This window comes from Bubalus kerabau, chromosome 7 (genome assembly GCF_029407905.1).
Source record: "Bubalus kerabau isolate K-KA32 ecotype Philippines breed swamp buffalo chromosome 7, PCC_UOA_SB_1v2, whole genome shotgun sequence".
In the NCBI taxonomy this organism is placed as follows: domain Eukaryota; kingdom Metazoa; phylum Chordata; class Mammalia; order Artiodactyla; family Bovidae; genus Bubalus; species Bubalus kerabau.
In genome coordinates, this window is record NC_073630.1 from 89,792,784 (window position 1) to 89,815,820 (window position 23,037).

Below are 23,037 nucleotides of genomic sequence, written 5' to 3' on the forward strand. Positions count from 1 at the left end.
GCAGCCTGGCACTCTCGGCCGCCGCCCCTGACCTCGGACGTGGAGTCATTGTTAGTACTCAATAAATGATATCTGGATGAAGAAATAAAGTCATCTGCATTTTAATAGGGGATACCAAGATTTAGTATAAAGAACATATCATAATTAAACTATCATTAATTAATCAGGGAAGGTTTGAAAAAATATAGGACAACAGGATATAGGCATATTGGCAGTAATTTTTTATCTTTTATTTTTAAAACTAACATTTTTCTAAATAATAATTTTTTTTAATACAACCTGGTGGCTTCAGATTGGAGTGGAAGGTCACATATATATGAATAGTTTGTGAAGCTTTTTTTCAAGTGAAAAAAGCTTTTCATTTTTGTTATCTCTTAGAGACTTCTTCCTAGAAAATCAGATGTTTCAAGTTTCCCTTAAAATAATTTGTTGAGAATTATTACTATGATGAGCAATGAATTTTCTCATCTAGTAGCATTTACTCTCTGTAGATATGTTGTTAATGTGTCCCATTTTACAGACAAGGGTACAAGTTCAAAGAAGCTAGTTAACTTGCTCAAAATTATATGGCTGGTAATTGCCTGAAATGGGATTCAAACAAGACTTTTTGATGATGAAATCATGTTATTAATCATGCCATTTGTGCAATAAATGAGGAGATGAAGTGAATAAATTTATCATACTCATTCATGCATTTATGATGTTCTAATAAATCACCCTATGCTTTGCCTTATCAGAGAGTCTTCCTTTCACAATGTTTTAGCCAAACAGCATTGTTATAAACTTCAGTTTTTATCACTGTATAAGTGATAGTTTAGGACTCACAAATTTTTTGTAATTGTACTTCATAAACAGCTGTGGGTTTTGCCAAATTCTAGGGCCTATATTGGACTTGGCACTGCTCGGTGGTTACACATCTGGAAATCTTGTGACCATCCTACCTATCTCACCCCTCACATGTTGCTGAGGAAACTATGTCCTTCAATTCTGTGGTGCTTCTGACATTTAAAGGAAAAAGGCAATGCACATGTTTTCTAAGAACTTCTCCTAGCAAGAATTTCTTAATATTACAATTAGCTCCAGGCCAGATTTCCAGATTTCCAGTCATTCATTTCTGGGCTCAAATTGTATTCATCTGTGCCAAAAGTATTTTCATCTGAAAGCACATCTAATCTTTAAATCTAAATCAGTTCTCTGAAGTAACTATGAAATATATAGAACTAGGAATTTTTTCTACCATCCAACATAAAGAAATTCTATATTTCCTGACAGACAATTTTTTTTTTCAAAATTCTACTTAGAATAGAGATATCACATGTTTATTCTAGCTTTCAGTGATTTCCTAGATCTAGACTTTGTGTGAAGGCCCTGAACAAATGCAAGTTGCTTGTTTCAATAAGCCTGCTTCACTTCACTGGGCAAATACTTAACATGACTGCTCAGTGAATATTAACTCCCAGAGAAATCAGGATGAGTAATTACTGAAGAAGGAGTGTCCAGGTAATTAGTCTTGCTGTCCTTGCAAGCAGAAGCTATGCTGCCTCAAAATTATTTTCCACAAGTCATTTCATTCACATTGGTTTTTAGGAGAGTCATTTCAACCCAGACTAACACTTATTCAAAGTCCAGGCTTAGACAGGTAACCCATCCTCAGACATTTTGCACATTATTACATAATGTTTATTCATGGACTGCTTTAGTCTTCTTATAGAGATTAGTTGACACTTTTATAAATGTTTCTTGGTAACACCTTTTCACCCTTTCATACCTTCAGGTTTAAAATTTATTTTGTAGCATTTTTAAAGTTTATTTATTTTTAATTGGAAGATAATTGCTTTACAATATTGTGTTGGTTTCTGCCATACATCAACATGAATCAGCCATAGGTGTGCATATGGCCCCTCCCTCTTGAGCCTACCCCTCACCTCCCACTCCATGCCAACCATTTTTAATGAAAATGTCTTAAAGACACTATTTTTTCATCTTTGCCTAGTAAGTGACAGTCTAAGAAACTGATATTTTTCACCATAATGTAAAATAGGCATCACCACAGAAAGTGAAGTCGCTCAGTTGTGTCTGACTCTTTGTGACCCATGGACTGTAGCTACCAGGCTCCTCTGCCCATGGGATTTTCCAGGCAAGATTACTGGAATGGGTTGCCATTTCCTTCTCCAGGGGCTCTTCCCAACTGTGGGATTGAACCCAGGTCTCCTGCATTGCAAGCAGACTCATTACCGTCTGAGCCACCAGGGAAGTCTCCACAACAGAAAGGAACATATAAATAAATAATCAATGAAGGTTATGTGTGTGTGTGTGTGTGTGCGTGCGCTCAGTCATGTCCAACTCTTTGTGACCCCATCAATGAAGGTTAAATTTCTTCAACTCCTACTCATGCATGGATACAAAAGAAGAAAAATGCATTTGTGGAAATGTAGATTCATAACCATCAGACCCACGACAAAACACTATTCAATTCACTAAGTGAGATTTTTTAAAATGTGTAGGTATATGAAACTGTAAACATTAAGATTCTGGAATAAGTCTTTAATAAACTATGTGCTTTAGTGTGATACAGTTGTTAAGAAGAGTATTTGGGAATTGTATAGATCTCAGTTCAGATTTGGCCCTGGAACTCATCAATCACATACCCTTGGGAAGATTTCAGAATCTCAATGATCAATATTTTATCCAACTTTAAAATGAGACTATCAATATCTACAGCTCAAGATTGTAGGATGATTAATCCAATTGAGTTGATGTATGTAAATAATGTATATGCATATGCACTATGTATCAGATCAGATCAGATCAGATCAGTCGCTCAATCATGTCTGACTCTTTGCAACCCCGTGAATCACAGCACGTCAGGCCTCCCTGTCCATCACCAACTCCCAGAGTTCACTGAGACTCACGTCCATCGAGTCAAACACCGCACAATTTACCTGTTAGTAGTAGTATTTTTGTTCTAATTAACATCATCATTCAGAAATAGGGGCTGACTGTGATGCTTTACAGAAGTTTGCAAATAAACGTTTGCCTGCATGATATACACTTTTATATATGGAAAAAGAGGAGATATAAGATGAAGCATATGCTCTGGGAGATTATAACACATACATTCAGAAATTTGATGAGGTATCCAACACAGTCATGAGTTTAATTCCAAAAAGAAGATTGAGTTCTTTGTAAATAATATTACTAAAACATCCAGTTAAGCAGATATTTATGAAAACAGAATATTAGTGTTTGCACAGAGTTTCTATGTTTCTGAAAGCAGTTCCAATGAGGAAAGTTGTCCATGGCACTGGTTTATTTGTTCTTGGCTTATGCTGCCTTAAATAATTGTTTTTGTAGGTGGAAGATATTCTTGGAAAAGGAATAGAGAAAATCAAACTTCCTTTACTGAAATGTGACCACAACAATAAGCACTGTTATTATGTGACCTTCCCGTTTTGTAATCTCAGCTGAGGGCACTTAAGTGTATATTGGAGCAATATTCTTGAATACATTTCCTCATGTCAGAATGAGTTTCTTCAGTCTATTGAAGAAGCAGAAATAAATTGTCTGAAAATTGGTATCTTGGTCTTAGAAAATTCCCAAGGGATCTAAGGCAAGCCTCTGAAAATCCAGAAATGGAGACATTAATTACAACAATATATTTCAAGGATTATATTATTCAACACACCTGGGGAATTTTCAACAAATAATGAGAAGGAAATTTTAATCAAAAAGATCATGAAATTTATTTCATGTATCTCAAAATTATATGGGGACAAAACTGTCCAATGTCTTCATCCTGGGCAAATATATAAGGATGGTTTAGAAATAAATACTCACTTTAGGAAAAGACTTGAGTTCAAATTTGATTTTATCATTAATGAACTATGCCCTCTTGGGCAAATTACTTAGAATCTGAGCCTCAGTTTTATTGCAAATATAGTGATGATAATGATACTTTGTAGATTCTTATAAGGATCAATTGGGGAAAAAAATGTATTCAGAAAACACATCTAAGAACCTGAAACATGGCACCAAACAAATGTCAGTTTCACATATCTGTAAATACTTACAACCTTAGCATAAATTGACAGTTATGTGAGAGACATCATGTAAAATACTACTGACCAGGGCAACAAAGCTGTATTTGGGAAATTCAAGCATTACCTATTATGTGAAAGCATTATTTTGGTAAAGCAAAATAATTATTTTGTGTGCCTCTTGAGATTCAGTCTTTAGGAATTTTAAAACCTAGGTATTGAACAACTGGTAACTTGAAATGGGTCTGGTGAGAGGATTTACACTATGGAAATTGAGAAATACTAACAATTAGGTTTTTTTTTCCTTTTTTTTTTTTTGTCAGAGATCTGGTTAACTGACTTTAACACACCACTGACTAAAAGAAAGGCTAGAATTTGAGAGAAAGAGGAATTGGTAGAACCAAGTGAATGTTTCTTAACAAAATGTTGAAATCAATATCTTAAAACTTTTTCAAAAATATTTTTAATAATAGACTAACTGATTGATAATCCATATCCTTAGTTTGGTTCAGGGACCTCCCTGTAAGCACGTGCTCTGTGAATCTTCTATTTCTAACATCACACTGGCTCTTTGCAGTTCACTTTTTAGTTTCCTGCACCAAGTACCATTCCATTTACCAAGTTGGTTTTTGTAATAAAATATATTTCTTCATATTATTCTTTCATTCACTCAACAAAAAAATCTGGGTCAATTTGATGCCATGCCCTGGAGATGCTCAAGATGCCTATTGTCTAATGATGAATCTAACTATCATTGGGTGCTTTTTACATGAACAGAACATGAATTATCTCAACAATCCTAGGAGGTTATCCCTATTTTGCAGAAAGGTTAAACTGAGCCTCAGAGAAGTTAAAACTTGACCATAATTCAAAGGCTTGTAGCTGACAGAGCCAGGCAAAAGGACTCGAGTCCGTGTTCTTAATCTCAATCTTTATAAAGCCTCTCTTTGAGATGCAGACAAGTTAGAAATTGGTTATGAATGAATGCACTAGACTAGGAAGTTTTGTAGGAGTTTTTGGAAACTAAATTTCTGTAGCCCTGGATTTTCCTGGTTCTAACTTGGTACTTCACAAAGTATGCCGTGCTAAGCTTTCTGGTGTATGCTCCGCAAAACTGCCAGGTGATTCTTAGCCTAGTGAGATCTCTGTTCCCTCTCTCCCTCTGAAACTTGGTCAGAAATGTGTTGCAATGATGTAGTGGGAGGCAAGTTTTATCAACCATTCTATGACAAGAATAACCAGCCATAATTTTCCAACATGGACTTTATATGCAGCGTGTTAGGGTTTTCTTGTTTAGTCATTTCATGACCCATTATATCAGATAATATTGGTTCTTATTTGGTATACATCTAATTGCTAAAATATGTAATAGTAGCAAGTCTAAAGAGAAGTTTAGTTTTGGGGTATTAAACTATGGCCAAGGCATAGAATGAGCATTCACAGTTCAACACACGATAAATGAGACTAGTGAGTTACAGTCTATTTCTCAGAAATAATCTTCTCTGCAATGATTCAGAGCTGGCTAACTGATGAGAAATGATTAACATTTGGTGCACCATGATCAAATCTTTATAACAGGTCATCCAGAGCTAATATTCTCATGACCAAAGCCTTCGTGACTATCTCCAGTCAAGATCTCCAGGAAGCAGACTGAGGTGGAGATTAACATACAGGAAATGTATTAAAGACCCTTGGAGTTAAAAGAAGCAGGAACAGACAAAGGGAGATGTCAAGCTGCTGTGCAGTCAACAAAGGCTTCAATCAATCCCATGGGATTCTGGAGCTAGAATGATGAGAGGCCTGGCCTCCAGTGGATTAGTTAGATGCTGTTTGTTAGCAAGGGGATGGGAAATACTCTGGAAGGAGGGAGGTGAGGCAAATTCTGAAGAGGTTGTTGTCTGGCAGCGCTGCCTGCAGCTGAGGTGAAAAGTCCCCCATTCCTGAGTGGGGCTCTGGTTGGGACATAGGAGCTTCACTACAGAGACTAACACAGAATTCTGAAAAGGAAGATTTCAAACTACAGATGACTTTTCTCCTATCACTAACTCCAGAAGACAGGATGATGTGAATATGGGTGACCAACTGATCAATGCCAGAAATTTGGACAGAAGTATCCCCAAGGTGAAGCAGGATGACAAGTTAAAATCTAGTAGTACTTTGATTCATATTCATCTCCATAATCTAAGCTTGTAACACTGACTGACCTCCAGCACAGAATTCTCATTCATAGTATTGTTTTCTGTAAACTTCATACTGATTTTTTTCCTATTTATGATCCTGCTCTTCTCCAATCTAACTCCCATTTCTGTCCTTGACTCCATAATCAGATTTGATACTCAGTCGTATTTTCCAAGCAACAAATATAAGTTGCCCCTTCACTGTTGAAATAACAAGCAGAAAAAAGCAGACATTTCTAAGACTGCTGAGTCATGGGTTAAGACATTACAAATGAAGAAACACATAATTACAAATGACCACTTCTTTCTACCAAATTCTTCACATGTGTAAGTTTGCCAGAAGTGAAGTAACAGATTCTATTATAAAGAGTTATATAACCAAGCTAGATATGTACTTTTTGTTTGGAATGTAAAAAATAGTGCATTAACAATTTTGTTATATCATAATATTCCTGTGACAGAATGAATTTTTAAAAAGAAGAGTAAACAATACATTAAAAAATATAATGTCCTATCTTCAAACATTTCAGTGAATTTTAATATTTGTTAGTGCTGCTAGGAAGCACTTAATCTCATTGTGTTAAACTGTGTCTTTTGGATTTCAGAGTCAGAACAGTCATCATGCAATTATTCAACAAATATTCAAAAGCCTAATATGCGTCAGGCACCATTCGAGGCACTGAGGATAAGGAAGTAAACAAAATAAGATTCTGCTCTAATGAAATTATAGTCTGGCAATAGAAACTAAAAAGTAAAATAAATGTTTATGATTAACACTGAAAAGAATAATTAACGAAATAATCAAATGTACCAGTTATGAGACAATGGTGCATGCTTTGCAGACAATTTAAATAGAGAGATATAATAGAGGTGACTGGTCTAGATTGGGTAACTCTGGGAACATCCATTTGTGGGGTGATTCCTAAACTGAAGAAAGGAAGCTGATACCTTTTGTGGGGGGTTCCTAAACTGAATGACAAGAGGGCGTCAGCCCCTCAGTGATCAAAGGGAATCCTGCGCTTAGAGAACAAATACAAAGCCCTCAAGGCAGGAATAAATTTAATATGTTAAATATTCAGAAAGAAAGCTGGTGTGGTTGGAACCTGGTCAATAAGGAACCAAGTGAGAAGCAATGAAGACAGAATAAAACAAGGGTCAGATTATTGAGGGTTTTATAAACCTGGTTATTTGGGCAAAGAAAGAGAAATGGAGTAAGAGATAAAGAAAGGAAAAGAACAAATAGATGGAAAAAGGCAGGGAGGAAAGAAGAGAAGGAAAGACATACGGTAGCTAATATGTTGAGCAATAAAATATCACTGCTATCAGAATGCATAACATTTTGTTGAGATCAACTTTTAATGTAACAAAATGGAAAATAAGACAAGCCACAGAATTCTGTGGGAGAACTATGGCAGACTGGCCCGGGCTGCTAGGTTCCCTTGATGGAACACTCATAGGAGAGGGATGACCACAGCATGGACTCGACTAAATGTCTGAAAAGGAGAAAGCAAGAAATCAACCAAAGAAACTAATTTTAAAACAAGTTACTAGAACTGTAAGATTTTGGACTTCCCTGGTGATCCAGTGGTAAAGAATCTGCCTGTCAATGCAGGGAACACAGGTTGGATCCCTAGTCCAAGAAGAGTCCACATGCCCCAGGGCAACTCAGTTTGTGCGCCGCTACTGCTGAAGCCCGTGTGCCTTGAGCCTGTGCTCCACAGCAAAGAGAAGCCACCACATGAGAAGCCCACACACCATCATGAAGAGTAGCCCCTGCTCGCTGTGACTAGAGAAAGCCTACACGCAGCAACGAAGACCCAGTAATGGCCCAAAACAAAATAAATAAAATTTTCCTTTTTAAAAATGACTAGAGCTATAAGATTTTGATTAAAATGGACATATTTGTTTCTGGGAGGTTACAGAACAGAAACCAGGTTCGGGCCAAACCCTCATGACAGACAGTTCAAACAGAACAAATAGATACAGGTTTCTGTATTCAGAAAGAGAGCAGAGGACACAACTAAATACTATAGCAGTTCAGCAGAAAAAGAAAGCAGTTCAAGTCAGGAGACAAAAGAAGTGATTTTCAGAGAAAGTGGATGCTGATTATGCCCAGACCAGCATGGGCTGCATTGCAGGGCTGTGCTTCCACTGCACAATCTGCAAGCCACAACGCAGGGAATCCCAGACAGTAGCCATTCTGTAGCCAGAGCTTCACTGTGGACTGGCTTCTCAATGACTCTGAAACTCATGGGTCCTTTTGTGAGAGGAAGAAGTGTGGATTATTTTTCTTACCATCTATTCCTGAATAAAACTGCTCCCAGAAATTATACTTTATAGTTGTAATTCACATGCACATACCTACCAATCTTAAATATAATAAAATTAGACTCATATAATCAAGCCGGGGCCACAGTGGACATGTAATCATCACTATCCGGTAATGTATTACTAACCAGAAGGAGGTATTTAGTAAAGTCTCATATCATATAAAAGTAAACATGATATAATTTGATTAAGAGATGGCTTATTCTCTGTATTTACTACACAATTCAATTATCTTGAAATAATTGTTAGCATCACAAAACCTACTGCCTTCATTGAGATGAAACTTATTGTTCAAGCCTGGCAGTATATGAAAATATTCACTTTTATCACTTATTATTTTTATCTGCTAATTATCTTTGGAATTGTGCTCTGTCTCTCTCTTCTCTGGTTAGATAGCTTGATGCTTTAGAAAGGCTGCTTGGTTAAGAATCAAAAGACCTGTGGGGGATTCATTTCGATATTTGGCAAAATTAATACAATATTATAAAGTTTAAAAATAAAATAAAATTTAAAAAAAATGAAAAAAAAAAAAAAAGACCTGAAAAGTAGCCATAATTGTGGTGCGTTTTTAACAGTGGAAGAGAGAGTAATTTATGTGAAGGCAGAAATAATTTCTGTTCTATTAATACTAATTTCTCAGTGTCTGGCAAGGACACAAACTACATAAGGTGCACAATAAGTATCTGTCATATGAAAAATGAAAGGAAGAAGTCACTGAACCTTCTGTAGCTCAGCTTTCTCAATGAAACGTGGCAGTGATAAATCTGTCCTGCCTACCTTGAAGCCTAAATAGAAGTTCTTGGGAAAGTATAATTCATAAGCAAGAAATTTATTTTTATTATAAGCAGTGCTAAAATTCAAATTTGATTCCCCTGATCTATAGAATCTATTTCACAATGGTTCCCATAAGCTTCTTAACTGATTTTCAGAATAGCTCAACAGCAAAAGCAGAGATAACATTTTGGAATGGCTAACTTAAAAGCCATTGTTGTTTCTGATTCATCATTTATGTTACAGGAAGAAAAGATACGGACAATTTCAATGGTACATAATCCAACAGTCAAATGTACTTGGCGATGATATGTGTTTTTGTACTTTTATTTGAATAAAGGGGTGTCTGGTGTTCTGGTAATTGAACTAAAACAAAATAATGAAGTCACAGTGACACTACCTGGTCCAGGATTTCCTCATCTTCAGCTTCGTCTGCTTAATGGCCCTGCACCTTAATCCATACAGACTGACAGGGCTCTGGGTCTGGGTCACCTTTTTCTCCCCTGAATGAAGGAACCCATTTATTTAACAAAAGCCAATGGAATACCTACTGGGTGAATGACATGCAATAGAGAAATTAATAAGTTTAACACAGATGGGTGAGAGAAACAGACACAGACACTATTCATACTACAATGTTTTCAGAATTAAGCTAGAGCCCCTGGCTACCTTCCTTCCTACTCAGAGGCAACTTTCCTCTGGTGACTTAGGAATTGAAAGCTATCACACAGGAGAGCACAGCCTTACTTTTTCCCCACTTCAACTTGCTGCATAACTGGAGAGTTTCAACTGCTTTTCTTTAGAATATTCAAGTAATGGAAAAATAAAAGCAAAAATAAAACAGTAACAGAAATCTCCTCCCAACTAATTTCAGATTTAAGAAATGCAGTTAGGCAAAACTGTTCATCTTCAGGGTAATAGTGTTCACATTGACTCTATTTTGGCTCTGTAATACAGGTGACATTAGTGGTAAGGAACCCTCTACCAATGCAGGAGGCAAAAGAGATGAGGGTTCTATCCCTGAGTCAGGAGGATCCCCTGGAGGAGGAAATGGCAACCCATTCCAGTATTCTTGCCTGGAAAACTCCATGGTCAGAGGAGCCTGGAGGGCTACAGTCTACAGGGCCACAAAGAATCGGACACGACTGAACACACATGCACATACAACATAGGTCCTAACTTTCTCCATGTTTAGCTCTGACAACTTGCTGGCTCAGTTGTGGGGTTAGCTGCCTAAGACCCTGTACAATGGATGCAATAGTGAATCTCAGGAGATTGAGAGCTTATGGTTTACTAAATTTAATTTGACAATATTCAGAATAAACTAAGGTAAAATCATTGTAAATATATCATCAGGCAATTTAGAGCCATCAACCTAATTCACCCATTCAGCCAGTCTACTGGTCCAGGTAACAGTTGGCTAAGTTATAGAACCACTTGGCTCTAGTAAGATCTGCATCAACATCTGGGGTGGTCCAGCTATTTAGCTAACCTAAAAAGATAACTCTTCTAAATCTTAGGAAGGTTCCTGTCTAACTGATATAAATACAATCCTTGTAGAAGCTTCTCTCCTTTAGTGAAGAGGGGTCTTGTTGTCTTTATTTATTTATTTATTTTTGTCCCTATAGTTTTTTTTGGCTAGATAGCAAATGGAATGATCATTTTAGTGTTAATGAGTCATTCAAGTTCTAAGTGTCTCTTTCTACTAAGAAAGCCAAATTCATTGAAAAGCAATAAATTTGTTTTCTGCATGGTAAGGCTTCCATTAGTTTTCAAGGTTAAATTAGTTAAAGAACTCTTGCACAATGGAAATTCACTGTTAATATATTATCACATTTGTGATCCTAACTATTCATTAGAGCAGGGTCAATATTAACAACAAAGGAAAATAAGACAAACACAAAATTTGCTTTATGAAGAAAATATAAATAACAATGAGTGCAGAAAGTAATACTTAGTTGTTTTTTGAATATTAAAATCATATTTAGCAATAAGGAATGTTTTAAAACACAAAATACTCACTTTCCATCATTTCTAAAATGTAGGCAATTATGCTTCATATTTATTAAATTATGTAATCCCAAGCAGCATATATCCAAAAAACATATGTCATAGATTCACAGAGGTTTAGCAATCTTTTTAAGGATTTTATTATTAGATAGAAGGAGATACACTGGTGTTTTCAAGGTTGAACCTAAATAGCTCATTTTTACCCAGTCCAGAATTTAATAATCAAAGAATCTTTACCTCTCCTAAACAGATTTTGAATTTTTTTTCTTTTAGACCTAGTCCTTTGTTTAAAAATTTTGTATTTTACCCTTGAAAGAGAACTAATCACTCAATAATCCTTGAATAAAATCTTTTAAAGTTACTCTATTAAGGTGTCCATTTTAAGGATGGTAAAAGAAGGAGCAGAGAAAAATTATTATTCTGGAAAAATTAGTCATAACCAAAGCAAAAGCCAGGAATGATCACAGGGAAAATTTTCTAAGGGTAATTTAATGACATTACTAAAACTGTGGGAATCCATATACCACCTAGATGATTAGGAAGGGGGTTATTAGCTAAGCCATTGTCTGAAACCCACTGAATCACTGGTCCTTTTGAACAGTGATTGGTCCCCCTTTTCTAATGACGGGACTTTAAAATTTAGGAGAAGCTCCAAGCAGCAGACTTGAAGGATTAAAAAGGACGCAAGCCTTGAATGAGTCTAGATTTCTCTTCATAAGTAAAGGAGTGAGGTAAGACATCAAATCTTTGCTTTCATAATTTTATAAACACAAATCAGTCAGTTCTGCAGGTCAAACTACCAAGATCACTCTAAAAGCTTGTGCAGGTCAATCATTTGAACTATAGCTAGAGTTTTTGCATCTGGAGGACAAAAGGTAATATATTTCCACAGATTATACTATAAATCAATATTACAGCTTAGTTTTATAACCTCTTTCTTTGAATTAGAAAATTTTGACTCAGTTGCTTCATTTTAATATATTTTAATGTTATTAAAATTTTACCTAGAAACTTCCTGGTACTGAACTGCTATTGTCAGATCTTTACTGTAGTACTTTTACCACATTAAATAGACAATAAAATTGTTTTCATAATTAAGACCGAGTTCATTGACCTCCGCCATGGACCTAAACAACCATTCCCTACGATGTAGAAAAGCACAAGAAATGAGTCCTTCTTGCTCATAAATTCCAACTAGATCGTATGCTACTAAATGAGTCATTTAGGGAAAGCTAAAAGGACAAGCAAGCAATTTTGGTTTTTTAAAAAAACTGCTCTGAGAAAAAGGATGAATTCTGTTACAGATACTTATAAATGTACTTTTTAATTTTAAATCCTAAGACGTAGGTAAATACTGTGGCATTCACCCAACTACACTTCTGATTGAACAATACTGGCTAATTATGTTATCATGATTTTTAGATAGACAGTCTTTTTACCGCTAAGTTTCACAATGTATTTTCTAGATATTTCATCTGAAAATGAGAACTCTAATTCTTCTCGGCATACTGGGAGCCACAATGTCAGCCCCCGTGAGTGATTTCGTGATAAAATTGAAATCATTGTGTGAAACCCATAACAAATCCCTCTTTCACTGTTTCTATTTTTTTGTTTGTTTAGCTTATTCCACAGCGCCTTATGTCTGCAAGCAACAGCAATGAGGTTAGTTTAAATATTTAGAACAATATCGCCAGTTACAGCAGGACGATAAAAGCCTTCTTGTTGATTTATCCTGCAGTTCTACCCACTAACTGTAGCCAAATGCATTCCCAATGTTTATGTTTGTTTTGCATATGAGGTTGTTTCTAGAATACTACTTTGCCTCCCTTATTTGACTGCAAATTCTTTAAAGGCCAAAGCAGATTCTTGTATACCTTTTTGCTCTAATAACACTTAACAGGGTGGATATAGGTATTTAAGAGCATAAAATGACTGACTAAACCACTGGAATGGAGTAAAGCTGTGCAATTTCGCACACAGCAGAGGAGAGGTAATTAAATCCTAACCTCTAATCACCATGATTTAGTTCAAGCTTAGTGAGAAAACATCTCACCTCTAACAGGAAACTGAGTTGTACAGTATTTGACTGTACAGAATTTGTAGTAAATTTTATTCTAAATAGTTTTAACATGTGTAGTAATCTTGTTTTCATATTATCTTTCCTTTCCTAGTTGCTTCTGAATCTTAATAATGCTCAGCTTCAACCACTACAGCTTCAGGTATCCCTACCCCAATAATTATTTCAAGAATATTTCCTACCGCTCTTTTCTTGTGGCACTTAATAGGAGAACAAAATGTTTTCTGATTCTATTTCTGAAATCTTAACTTTTAAAGTTACTAATTTTTCACATATGTTTTAATTTCCATTTATTCGAAGGCCAAAGTAAAAGCTGTAATCAAATGAACATTTTCAGGCACAAATGCTCTCAACTATGAGATAGTTAAATTAATCATTTTATGAAAAGTCATACACAGCTAATAGGTAAATATATCTATGTATTGAAACCAGTCTGGCAACTGCCGACTCTGTACCATTTATCCACCTCATTCATATTTGTCATCACAATCATTGGGAATTTACCACTGTTCACGCTATTTGCCTGACTCATAATGTGCCAAGATGCTGTCCTTTTTTATAATGCAGCAATAGAAATATAGAAACTGTTTTACATTTGCTTCTTTCTCGCTTGGGACTGACTTTTAATTCTTTTCTAAATGAAAGAGAAATGCTTCCTTTCTGTCTCTTGTGTCTTCCCAGGGCCCATTTAATTCATGGATTCCTCCTTTCCCTGGAATTCTACAACAGCAGCAGCAGGACCAAGTTCCAGGACTCCCCCCATTCTCTTTATCAACTCGCGAGCGGTTTGCTGGACTGGTCCCAAATCAGATATTCGTCCCAGGACAGGTCAGTTTTGCCCAAGGAACCCAGGCAGGACAGCTGGACCCCTCACAGCCTCAGACCCCACAGCAGACCCAACGGGGCCCTAAGAATGTAAGTCCAGCCTTGTCTAACTAAAGGAAATATAATGCACACGGTTTGTAAAAATGAATATGAATCAGTTTTGAAATAAGACAAGCATTTCCTGAGCAAGAATTGCTTCTCGAATGTGTTTCTACCATCACTGGAAGTACTTCCTTGTACTTCTGATTTTTGACATGAAAAATGCCATATAAATCAGCTCTTCCAGGATCACAGTCATGAATTGAAAGTGTGAAAACATGTCTTGGACAGGATAATTAGGGAAATTTCATCTTCAATAAAAGGGTGATTTGTATTAGTGCTGGTACATATAGTAGATGATCTTTTGTCATCCTAGAAGTCTGCTAATATAAATTTTACGTTTATATGCTTAGGTCTAAAGAAATCAGCACTGGAATTTTAAAAAGTCAAGTGTAACTTTTTCATAATTCCTTTTTGGCAGGTTATGCCCTCTGTGTTCTCCTTCAAAATGCCTCATGAGCAAGCACAGGTAAGTGAAAGGAAGGCCACCACTCCTGTACAGAGATGGCTGCATACTCTCTACACTGAACATTTTCTTCTATATTTGTAGCTCTGACTCCTATGGCAGGGCTATAAAGTCCATGCAATGCTATTAATGTCTGGGTACTACACCTGCTGGGCTCTGCAGCAGTTTGTTAATGTTAGGCTCACTAAACAGCTTTAAAAGCAAGGCCAGCTGGGAGTCTCCAGGACCCCAGAGTTACTAGGACATGGCTGTAGTGGGAGTTATGGAACTCACTAAGCCTTAGGTTGTGTTCTCTCCCACCAAAAATGCTAGCATTTGATAACAACTCTGGAGAAATACCATAGATTGACTTTGGCCAACCCTAAATTTTGGTTCAGAGAAAGATGCATTAATCTGATGAAATATCGTATGATGTAGAGAGAGGTTTTTTTGAGTTATGCTCTAAACATTTCCAGGTTCTTGGATATTTTCAGTTTAACTCCATATTACAGTCAAATTGTGGTGATTTCCATTAAATAGCAGAATCTTTAAAGAAAAGAAAGCAAATTAGTAAAACCATTAAAGTAACATAGAAAACCCTCTCAATGTTAATATAATAGCCTGCATTCAAAGAAATATGAATATGGATAGATTATATTTTTCACCAGAAAAATGTTGACAGTTTTGTAAAAAGTTAGACACCTGGCTTTAGTGCAATAATTATGTGATTTTGTCCACTCCTATTATAAAACAAACATTACCTCTAGACATTATCTCATTCTGTTTCATACCAGTTAGAGAATTAGATACCTGACAAGTAGAATTACTTCATTTTAGGATCAAAAAACTAAGTCTTTATGAGATTAAGTTCCCAATTCTAATGAAAATAAATAGCTGAGTTAGAATCTAATTCTTCACCCTTCCTTTAACCACTGAATCAATGACTCACCATTCTGGCTTTGCTTTAGAATCTGTGGTGATAACTTTGAAAATTACAGACACCTGGACCCTGCCCACACCTCATGAATCAAAACCCCATGAGGAGATCTTAAATATGACTATCTGTTAAAATGTTCAATTGGTGTTTTTGACTCTTAGTCAGAGTTAAAAGCCACTGGCTAGATGGCATCACTGACTCGGTGGATGTGAGTCTCAGTGAACTCCAGGAGTTGGTGATGGACAGGGAGGCCTGGCGTGCTGCGATTCATAGGGTCGCAAAGAGTCGGACACGACTGAGCGACTGATCCGATCTGATCTGATACAAAATATATGCCTCTTCTCAAACCATAGTTATTCTTAACTCGTTTCCATTCAGCACTCATTAAATAACAGGAGACAAAACTCTATAGATGTACAATGATCACAATTTTCTATAAACACATATACAGACACACAGACTTAAGTGGAAACCAATACATGCTGATGTGAGTGGTAAAACTGCAGGTGCTCCTATTTTTTTCCTCGTCTATTTCTAGATTTTCCAAATATTTTATAATGCACCTGAGTTGTTTCAATAAAATGACAATTACTAAAGGCAATGCATTTCTGAACAATTCATTCATCATGGTAGAATGTCTAATACCACATCCTGCAGAATGAAGAGTCAAAAAATATATATGGAAAATGCTGCATAGGCTATCTTCTTAGATATTTGCAAAGTAATTTATATATAAAGCTTAAATATAAAGTTCCAGGTACCCTTTTAAGAAGTCTGTTATTAGTTGAATTCACTACTTCCTAATGTGTTTGACCAAGCAACCTTGAAACAAAGCCCAGTGTCCTGTGCAATACACGTTTTTTCTAAAGTTTGGGAAGGACTGCTTTATGTGTTCTTTTGTTCACAAAATCGCTAAAGACAAATCAGCTTTAAAACAATATTGATAATAGAATTTTTTTTAAAGCCTGCACTGATCTGAAGGAAGCTCTTCTGTACTTTTCTATTTACAATAGATGCTTCAGTACTACCCAGTTTACATGTTCCTACCCTGGGAACAGCCTCAACAAACAGTCGCACAGTCACCTCCGCAAACAAGACAGCAGCTATTTGAGGAGCAGGTACTACAAGCGTTTGATTTTAATTTAATTAGTTCCATCTAAGTATAAAGAAGAAAAGGTAAATTTTAAAAGAGAATATCCGATTTATACCTAGTGCAAAAACTCAATGGCTTGAACTGATGGTCATAAAAGGATATACTGCTTTCTTTTAACATAACACTAATTTGGAAATATACTCCAAGATTGAATTTTGAAAGTATTGTTGCTGTTGTTTAGTGGCTAAGTCATGTCCAACTCTTTTGCAACCCCATTGACTGTAACATGCCAGGCTCCTCTGTCCATGGGATTTCCCAAGCAAGAATAGTGGAGTGGGTTGCCATTTCCTTCTCCAGGGGATCTTCCCAACCCAGAGATTGAACCCATGGTTTCCTGCATTAGCAGGCAGATTCTTTACCACTGAGTCACGTGGAAAGCAATGAGATACAATTAAGTAATGTAATACTGAGTTTTGTGGACCTTCAGTAAAATAGTAAAATTTTAATATAAATTTAGATGGCTCATACATAACTAGATTACTTTTAGTTAGAGTGCAAATTAGATTTTTAATTTATCATCACTTAAAACTTATCAAATCAATTACAGAAAACTGAAAATTATGCTTCAAATGACTGGTAGTAGGACGGAGGAGCCTGGTAGGCTGCAGTCCATGGGGTCACTAGGAGTCAGACACGACTGAGCGACTTCCCTTTCACTTTTCACTTTCATGCACTGGAGAAGGAAATGGCAACCCACTCCAGTGTTCTTGCCTGGAGAATCCCAGGAACGGGGGAGCCTGGTGGGCTGCTGTCTATAGGGTCGCACAGAGTCGGACACGACTGAAGTGACTTAGCAGTAGTGGTAGCAGCAATCAACATTATGGAGAATGAAATGGAAACCCACTCCAGTGTTCTTGCCTGGGGAATCCAGGGACGGGGGAGCCTGGTGGGCTGCTGTCTATGGGGTCGCACAGAGTCGGACACGACTAAAGTGACTTAGCAGTAGCAGCAGCAGTACTTCCAATTAAGTCATACTAATTTAAAGAGAAAGAGTTTTAACCTAGAAATCATATGCTGTTAAAAGGATGGTTGGTAATTTAACAATTATTTTTACCACCTAGAACATATAAATTTTCAAAAAAAGTATTAGTACAATATAATATACATATATTTTAATAATTTATCACTGCATTTGACAAAAACCATAAGAGCTATTTAACACATTTTTTTTAATTCTAACAGATGCCATTCTATACTGAATTTGGATATATTCCACAACAAGTAGAACCTGTAAGTAAATGTATTTTTCATTAAAAAAAGAAAAACTAACTTTTGAAGCTACTTGCTAAATAAACTATTAAATCTACCAGTGACCTTTAGTCAGAAACCCACCAGGAACACACCACTAGTTGGACAAAATTGGATTTATCCACTTACTGCAACAGGGGAGGACACACACCATGAGGAACTGTGGAGTGTCTTAACAGGAAGGGTTGGAATGACTTCTCACAGGGTCTGGTCTTGTGTCAGGTGATTTGGGGGAGAGTTCAAGTAGTCACATTACTTTAGATTGGGAGTTCTCAAGAACTGGGCTTCCCTGGTGGCTCAGATGGTAAAGAATCTCAAGAACTGGGGGTAGTTCTATGACTGGGTAACTTAACAATTCTTACCTAAAAGGTAAGAATGATGGAGCGAGGCAAAGACCATGATCGGTAAAAAAACAGAAATTCTTCAGATTATCCAGGACCTAAGGATGCCTAATATTTTCATGCCTTGCACAGGGACCTTGCTGTGGGCAAGATTACCACGTGCTGTTTTTTTGATTGCATTTCATCATGTTCAGAAGTGATCTTGCCTGATATTGGTATTCTGTAGGATTGTTAAGGTACAACAGGAGAACACCAGCGTCCAGCAGAGAATGTCAGGCCAGCTCCTGCAAACACTGCAGCAGAGCTATTGTGTTAGGCCAGTTTCTTAGTGTCAGGAGTTGCTTTTCTCTTTCTCAAAACCAAATTATGATTTTTGTTTTTAAGAAACTAATTGAAGTTGAGAAGGGTATAACTGCCTTAGGTTCAAGATAAATGCTTTAAGGATTATTAATTTATACCATTTTAAACTTTGCAACTTTTAAGGTTATGCCAGTAGAGCAGCAGCAGCCAGTCTTTGATCCCTTCCTGGGCACAGCTCCTGAAATAGCTGCGATGGTAAGTTTCCTTACCACACTTTGATAGTTACTGGAAATCAGCAACTGACAGCCTACAGCTCCTTCCACTATTGTGCATTTTAATGATACTGTTATTATTATTCCATCAACAATTATTACTCCTTCACCCTGTAATCTTTTGCCACACAAGATTCAATCCACTCAGTTCATCAAATATTTACTGAGGAGCTAATACATGCCAGATACTCTCCATCAGTTCAGTTCAGTTCAGTCGCTCAGTCGTGTCCGACTCTTTGCGACCCCATGAATTGCAGCATGTCAGGCCTCCCTGTCCATCACCAACTCCCGGAGTTCACTCAGACTCACGTCCATCGAGTCAGTGATGCCATCCAGCCATCTCATCCTCTGGCATCCCCTTCTCCTCCTGCCCCCAATCCCTTCCAGCATCAGAGTCTTTTCCAATGAGTCAACTCTTCGCATCAGGTGGCCAAAGTACTGGAGTTTCAGCTTTAGCATTATTCCTTCCCAAGAAATCCCAGGGCTGATCTCCTTCAGAATGGACTGGTTGGATCTCCTTGTAGTCCAAGGGACTCTCAAGAGTCTTCTCCAACACTAAAGTTCAAAAGCATCAATTCTTCGGCGCTCAGCTTTCTTCATAGTCCAACTCTCGCATCCATACATGACTACTGGAAAAAAACATAGCCTTGACTAGATGGACCTTTGTTGGCCAAGTAATGTCTCTGTTTTTTAATATGCTATCTAGGTTGGTCATAACTTTCCTTCCAAGGAGTAAGCATCTTTTAATTTCATGGCTGCAGTCACCATCTGCAGTGATTTTGGAGCCCAGGTACACTCATTTAAAGTCAGGTATTAAAAGACATCCGTGTTTGCTGGCATATATGCATACTCTTTCTAAAGGATAGATTTTAGTCTAGAAAACTAATAAAGTATTTACTTCTCAAATAAAATCCTTGCTTTACATCTTAATCCTACTGCTTTGTATTCTTCCCAATTTTGAACTTGTGTTTGAACTTGTAATCACTTTTCTTTCTCACCCTTATAGCCAGCAGAAGTGTCACCATATTTACAAAAAGAAATGATAAATTTTCAGCACACCAATGCAGGAATCTTCATTCCTTCAACTTCACAAAAACCCAGCACAACAATTTTTTTTACTTCTGCTGTGGACCCAATTATTCCCACAGAGCTAACAGAAAAGAAGGTAAAGTAATCAAAGATACTTTTTTTTTTCTTATATAGCATTTTTTTTAATTTTATTTTATTTTTAAACTTTACATAATTGTATTAGTTTTGCCAAATATCAAAGTGAATCTGCCACAGGCACACATGTGTTCCCCATCCTGAACCCTCCTCCCTCCTCCCTCCCCATACCATCCCTCTGGGTCGTCCCAGTGCACCAGCCCCAAGCATCCAGTATCAAAGATACTTTTTATGAAAGAAATGGGTCTCTAAATAGAAAGTATAAAAATAAAGTTCATGCTTGATTTATAGGACTTAGTTATGTAAATCATGACAAAGTTAAGATATAGTAGAATATATGGTCTTAACCTTGAATAAGAAGACCAATAATTGCTTTCAGATAATCAATCAGAATCTAATTTAATTTTTATTTAATAAAAGCTTTTTATGCATATTTTTTCTCACTAGGCCAAGACTGATAGCCTGAAGGAACCATAAGATGTTGTCCTAATCATTCAGCGTTTAGGGTAGGTATTTGCTAAGAGGCATGCTTTACGTTCCATGACATATCCTAAATTAAAAGAAAAAAACTGTAAGAATAACTAAAGGTATATACCAAAATGAAAAAAAAAAAGTTAGTGTTTATATATTCTTACAAAGCTAACAATAATTATGAGCAATTTTACGAGCAAATTTTTTAGTCAAAATAAATTTTTGAGGATAGTGTCTGTCTACGCCATAAACTTTTCATAAACTCTGAGAACACAAATAGCAAATATACTAGGTCCATGTTACAGACATTCTACAGACAATAAATGCGAAGTGCTGTGCTGTGCTGAGTTGCTCAGCCATGCCCAACACTTTGCAACCCCATGGACTGTAGGCCACCAGGCTCCTCTGTCCATGGGGATTCTTCAGGCAAGAATACTGGAGCAGGTTGCCATGCCCTCCTCCAGGAGATCTTCCCAACCCAGGGATCATAGCTAGGTCTCCTACACTGCAAACAAATTCTTTACCATCTGAGCAACCAGTGAAGCTCATATACAAAGTCAGTTCCCCCACTTCACTTTGCAAGCTAAAAGTAATGCTAATACATCTGTGTTAGTTTGGAGTGAAATAAACTCTCAAAGTAATTTTTTTTTAATACATAATCACATGAAAATTTAAAATTCCATGATTTTTATATTAACTATTACTTTAATTGATTACCTGTCCTAATGAGTTTCACTGGCTATGAGGCTAGTGGGTGTTTGTTAGAAGGGCAGGTTGGGATGGGTCTAACACGTAAAAAATACACACTAAAAAGCAAATAATTTGGTCTGAATTGGAAACGTAAAAGGCAAAGATTTTTAAAATCTGTCCCCTGCTTCCTCTGAGTCTTTTCTGATTTCTCCTTCTATGAAAATGAATACTTAGCATTCCTTAGATTCAAAAAAAGTTGATAAAAATACAACCAGAAGTGAATAGTGTGAGCACCCCTTTAGAAAAGTCTCTTCTATAAGGTGGCATTGTGTGCAATACAAGATAATTCAAGCTTTTTAATCAGAAATACTAAAGGGATTTCAGTATAGCGTGACCTTCTGAACCAATGCAAGAAAATGTAAAGTTTTATTTCTTTTTAAGCAATTTAGAAAATATCTCAGGAATTTTACAGAAAGCAGTCTAATGATATTAAAATGCTCTTTTATTTTATTTTTCAGAAAAAAAGATGTGGCAGCACCCTGAGTATCATTTTATTTCCTCAATATTAATATTGATTCTTTGAAAACTATGAAATATTTCTGGCTCTTCTCCTGAATTTCTTTTTACTTATAAATAGCATTATACTCTTTAAAGGTCATAAAAGTAATACAATCATTTAATAACCTTAGATTTACAAAATTACATTTCTTTCTAAATATCTTATCATTACATAATCTGGAAAGTAACAACACTAAGAATAGAATATCACTGGATTAATTGTATAAGTGCATTAATAAAGGAAAGCTCTGGAAAAATGGTGGCATCGATGAGAATAAAGATATCCTGTCATTGGATTTACAAGTGTGGTGACTGACACTGATGAGCAAAAGTATGTTCTTAGCTTTGACATACCATCTCATTATTCCTCCAGGTCCATTCAACTAGATTCCTTCTGATGCAATCCCTATTAGAATCAAAATTATTTGGTGGCAGATCCCATTAAGTGCGCATTTCCAATATGACACAGATACATGGAGAGATGGCTGCCATCACCAAAAGGATAGGTCCCCAGGAAGATGTATACTGGTTTGGTGAAGCAACATCTTATACAAAATAAGGCATAGATTTTGGATTTCTTCAGATGTGGCTTTCAATCTGACTTTGAACCTTCAGTAAGGCACTTAACCTGAATCTCAATTTTCTCAAGTATAAAACAGAGGTAACAATATCTACCTTTTCAAAATTTCTAAAAGGACTACATGAAATAACACATGTAAGATACCTGACTCATATAGCCATCCCTTGAACAACACGAGTTTAAACTGAAATGAAGTGAAAGTCGCTCAGTCATGTTCAACTCTGCAATCGCATGGACTAGAGCCCACCAGGCGCTTCTGTCCATGTGATTTCCCAGGCAAGAATACTGGAGTGGGTTGCTATGCCTTTCTCTAGGGAATCTTCCTGACTCAGGGATCAAACGTGGGTCTCCTGCATTGCAGACAAATTCTTTACCATCTGAGCCACCAGTGAAGCCCCTTAAACTGAGGGGGTACAGTTATATGCAGATTTTTCAATAAATATCTACAACCATACTATATGATCCAAGGTTGGTTGAATCTTTGGATGTGAAACCACAGATATGGTGTTGTTTAGTCGCGAGGTCTTGTCCAACTCTTTGCAATCCCATGGACT

The 23,037-nt window shown here is 36.5% G+C and overlaps 1 protein-coding gene across 1 annotated transcript; it reads left to right on the forward strand.

Annotated features, from left to right (window-relative positions):
* Positions 1-12,804: 12,804 nt before the first annotated feature.
* Positions 12,805-21,967, forward strand: ODAM (odontogenic, ameloblast associated). Its single transcript, XM_055588732.1, has 11 exons — positions 12,805-12,855; positions 12,944-12,985; positions 13,495-13,542; positions 14,082-14,315; positions 14,746-14,793; positions 16,720-16,824; positions 18,042-18,089; positions 18,932-19,007; positions 20,031-20,185; positions 20,632-20,690; positions 21,864-21,967. The coding sequence occupies exons 1-10, from the start codon at positions 12,805-12,807 to the stop codon at positions 20,659-20,661; spliced, it is 837 nt and encodes a 278-aa protein (XP_055444707.1). The 3' UTR covers positions 20,662-20,690; positions 21,864-21,967.
* Positions 21,968-23,037: the final 1,070 nt, after the last annotated feature.

Coding starts and splice junctions, on each gene's coding strand:
- ODAM (XM_055588732.1), top strand. CDS start 12,805: ATGAGAACTCTAATTCTTCTCGGCATACTGGGAGCCACAATGTCAGCC. Junction 12,986..13,494: donor CTGCAAGCAACAGCAATGAG/GTTAGTTTAAAT, acceptor TTCCTTTCCTAG/TTGCTTCTGAATCTTAATAA. Junction 14,316..14,745: donor CCCAACGGGGCCCTAAGAAT/GTAAGTCCAGCC, acceptor CCTTTTTGGCAG/GTTATGCCCTCTGTGTTCTC.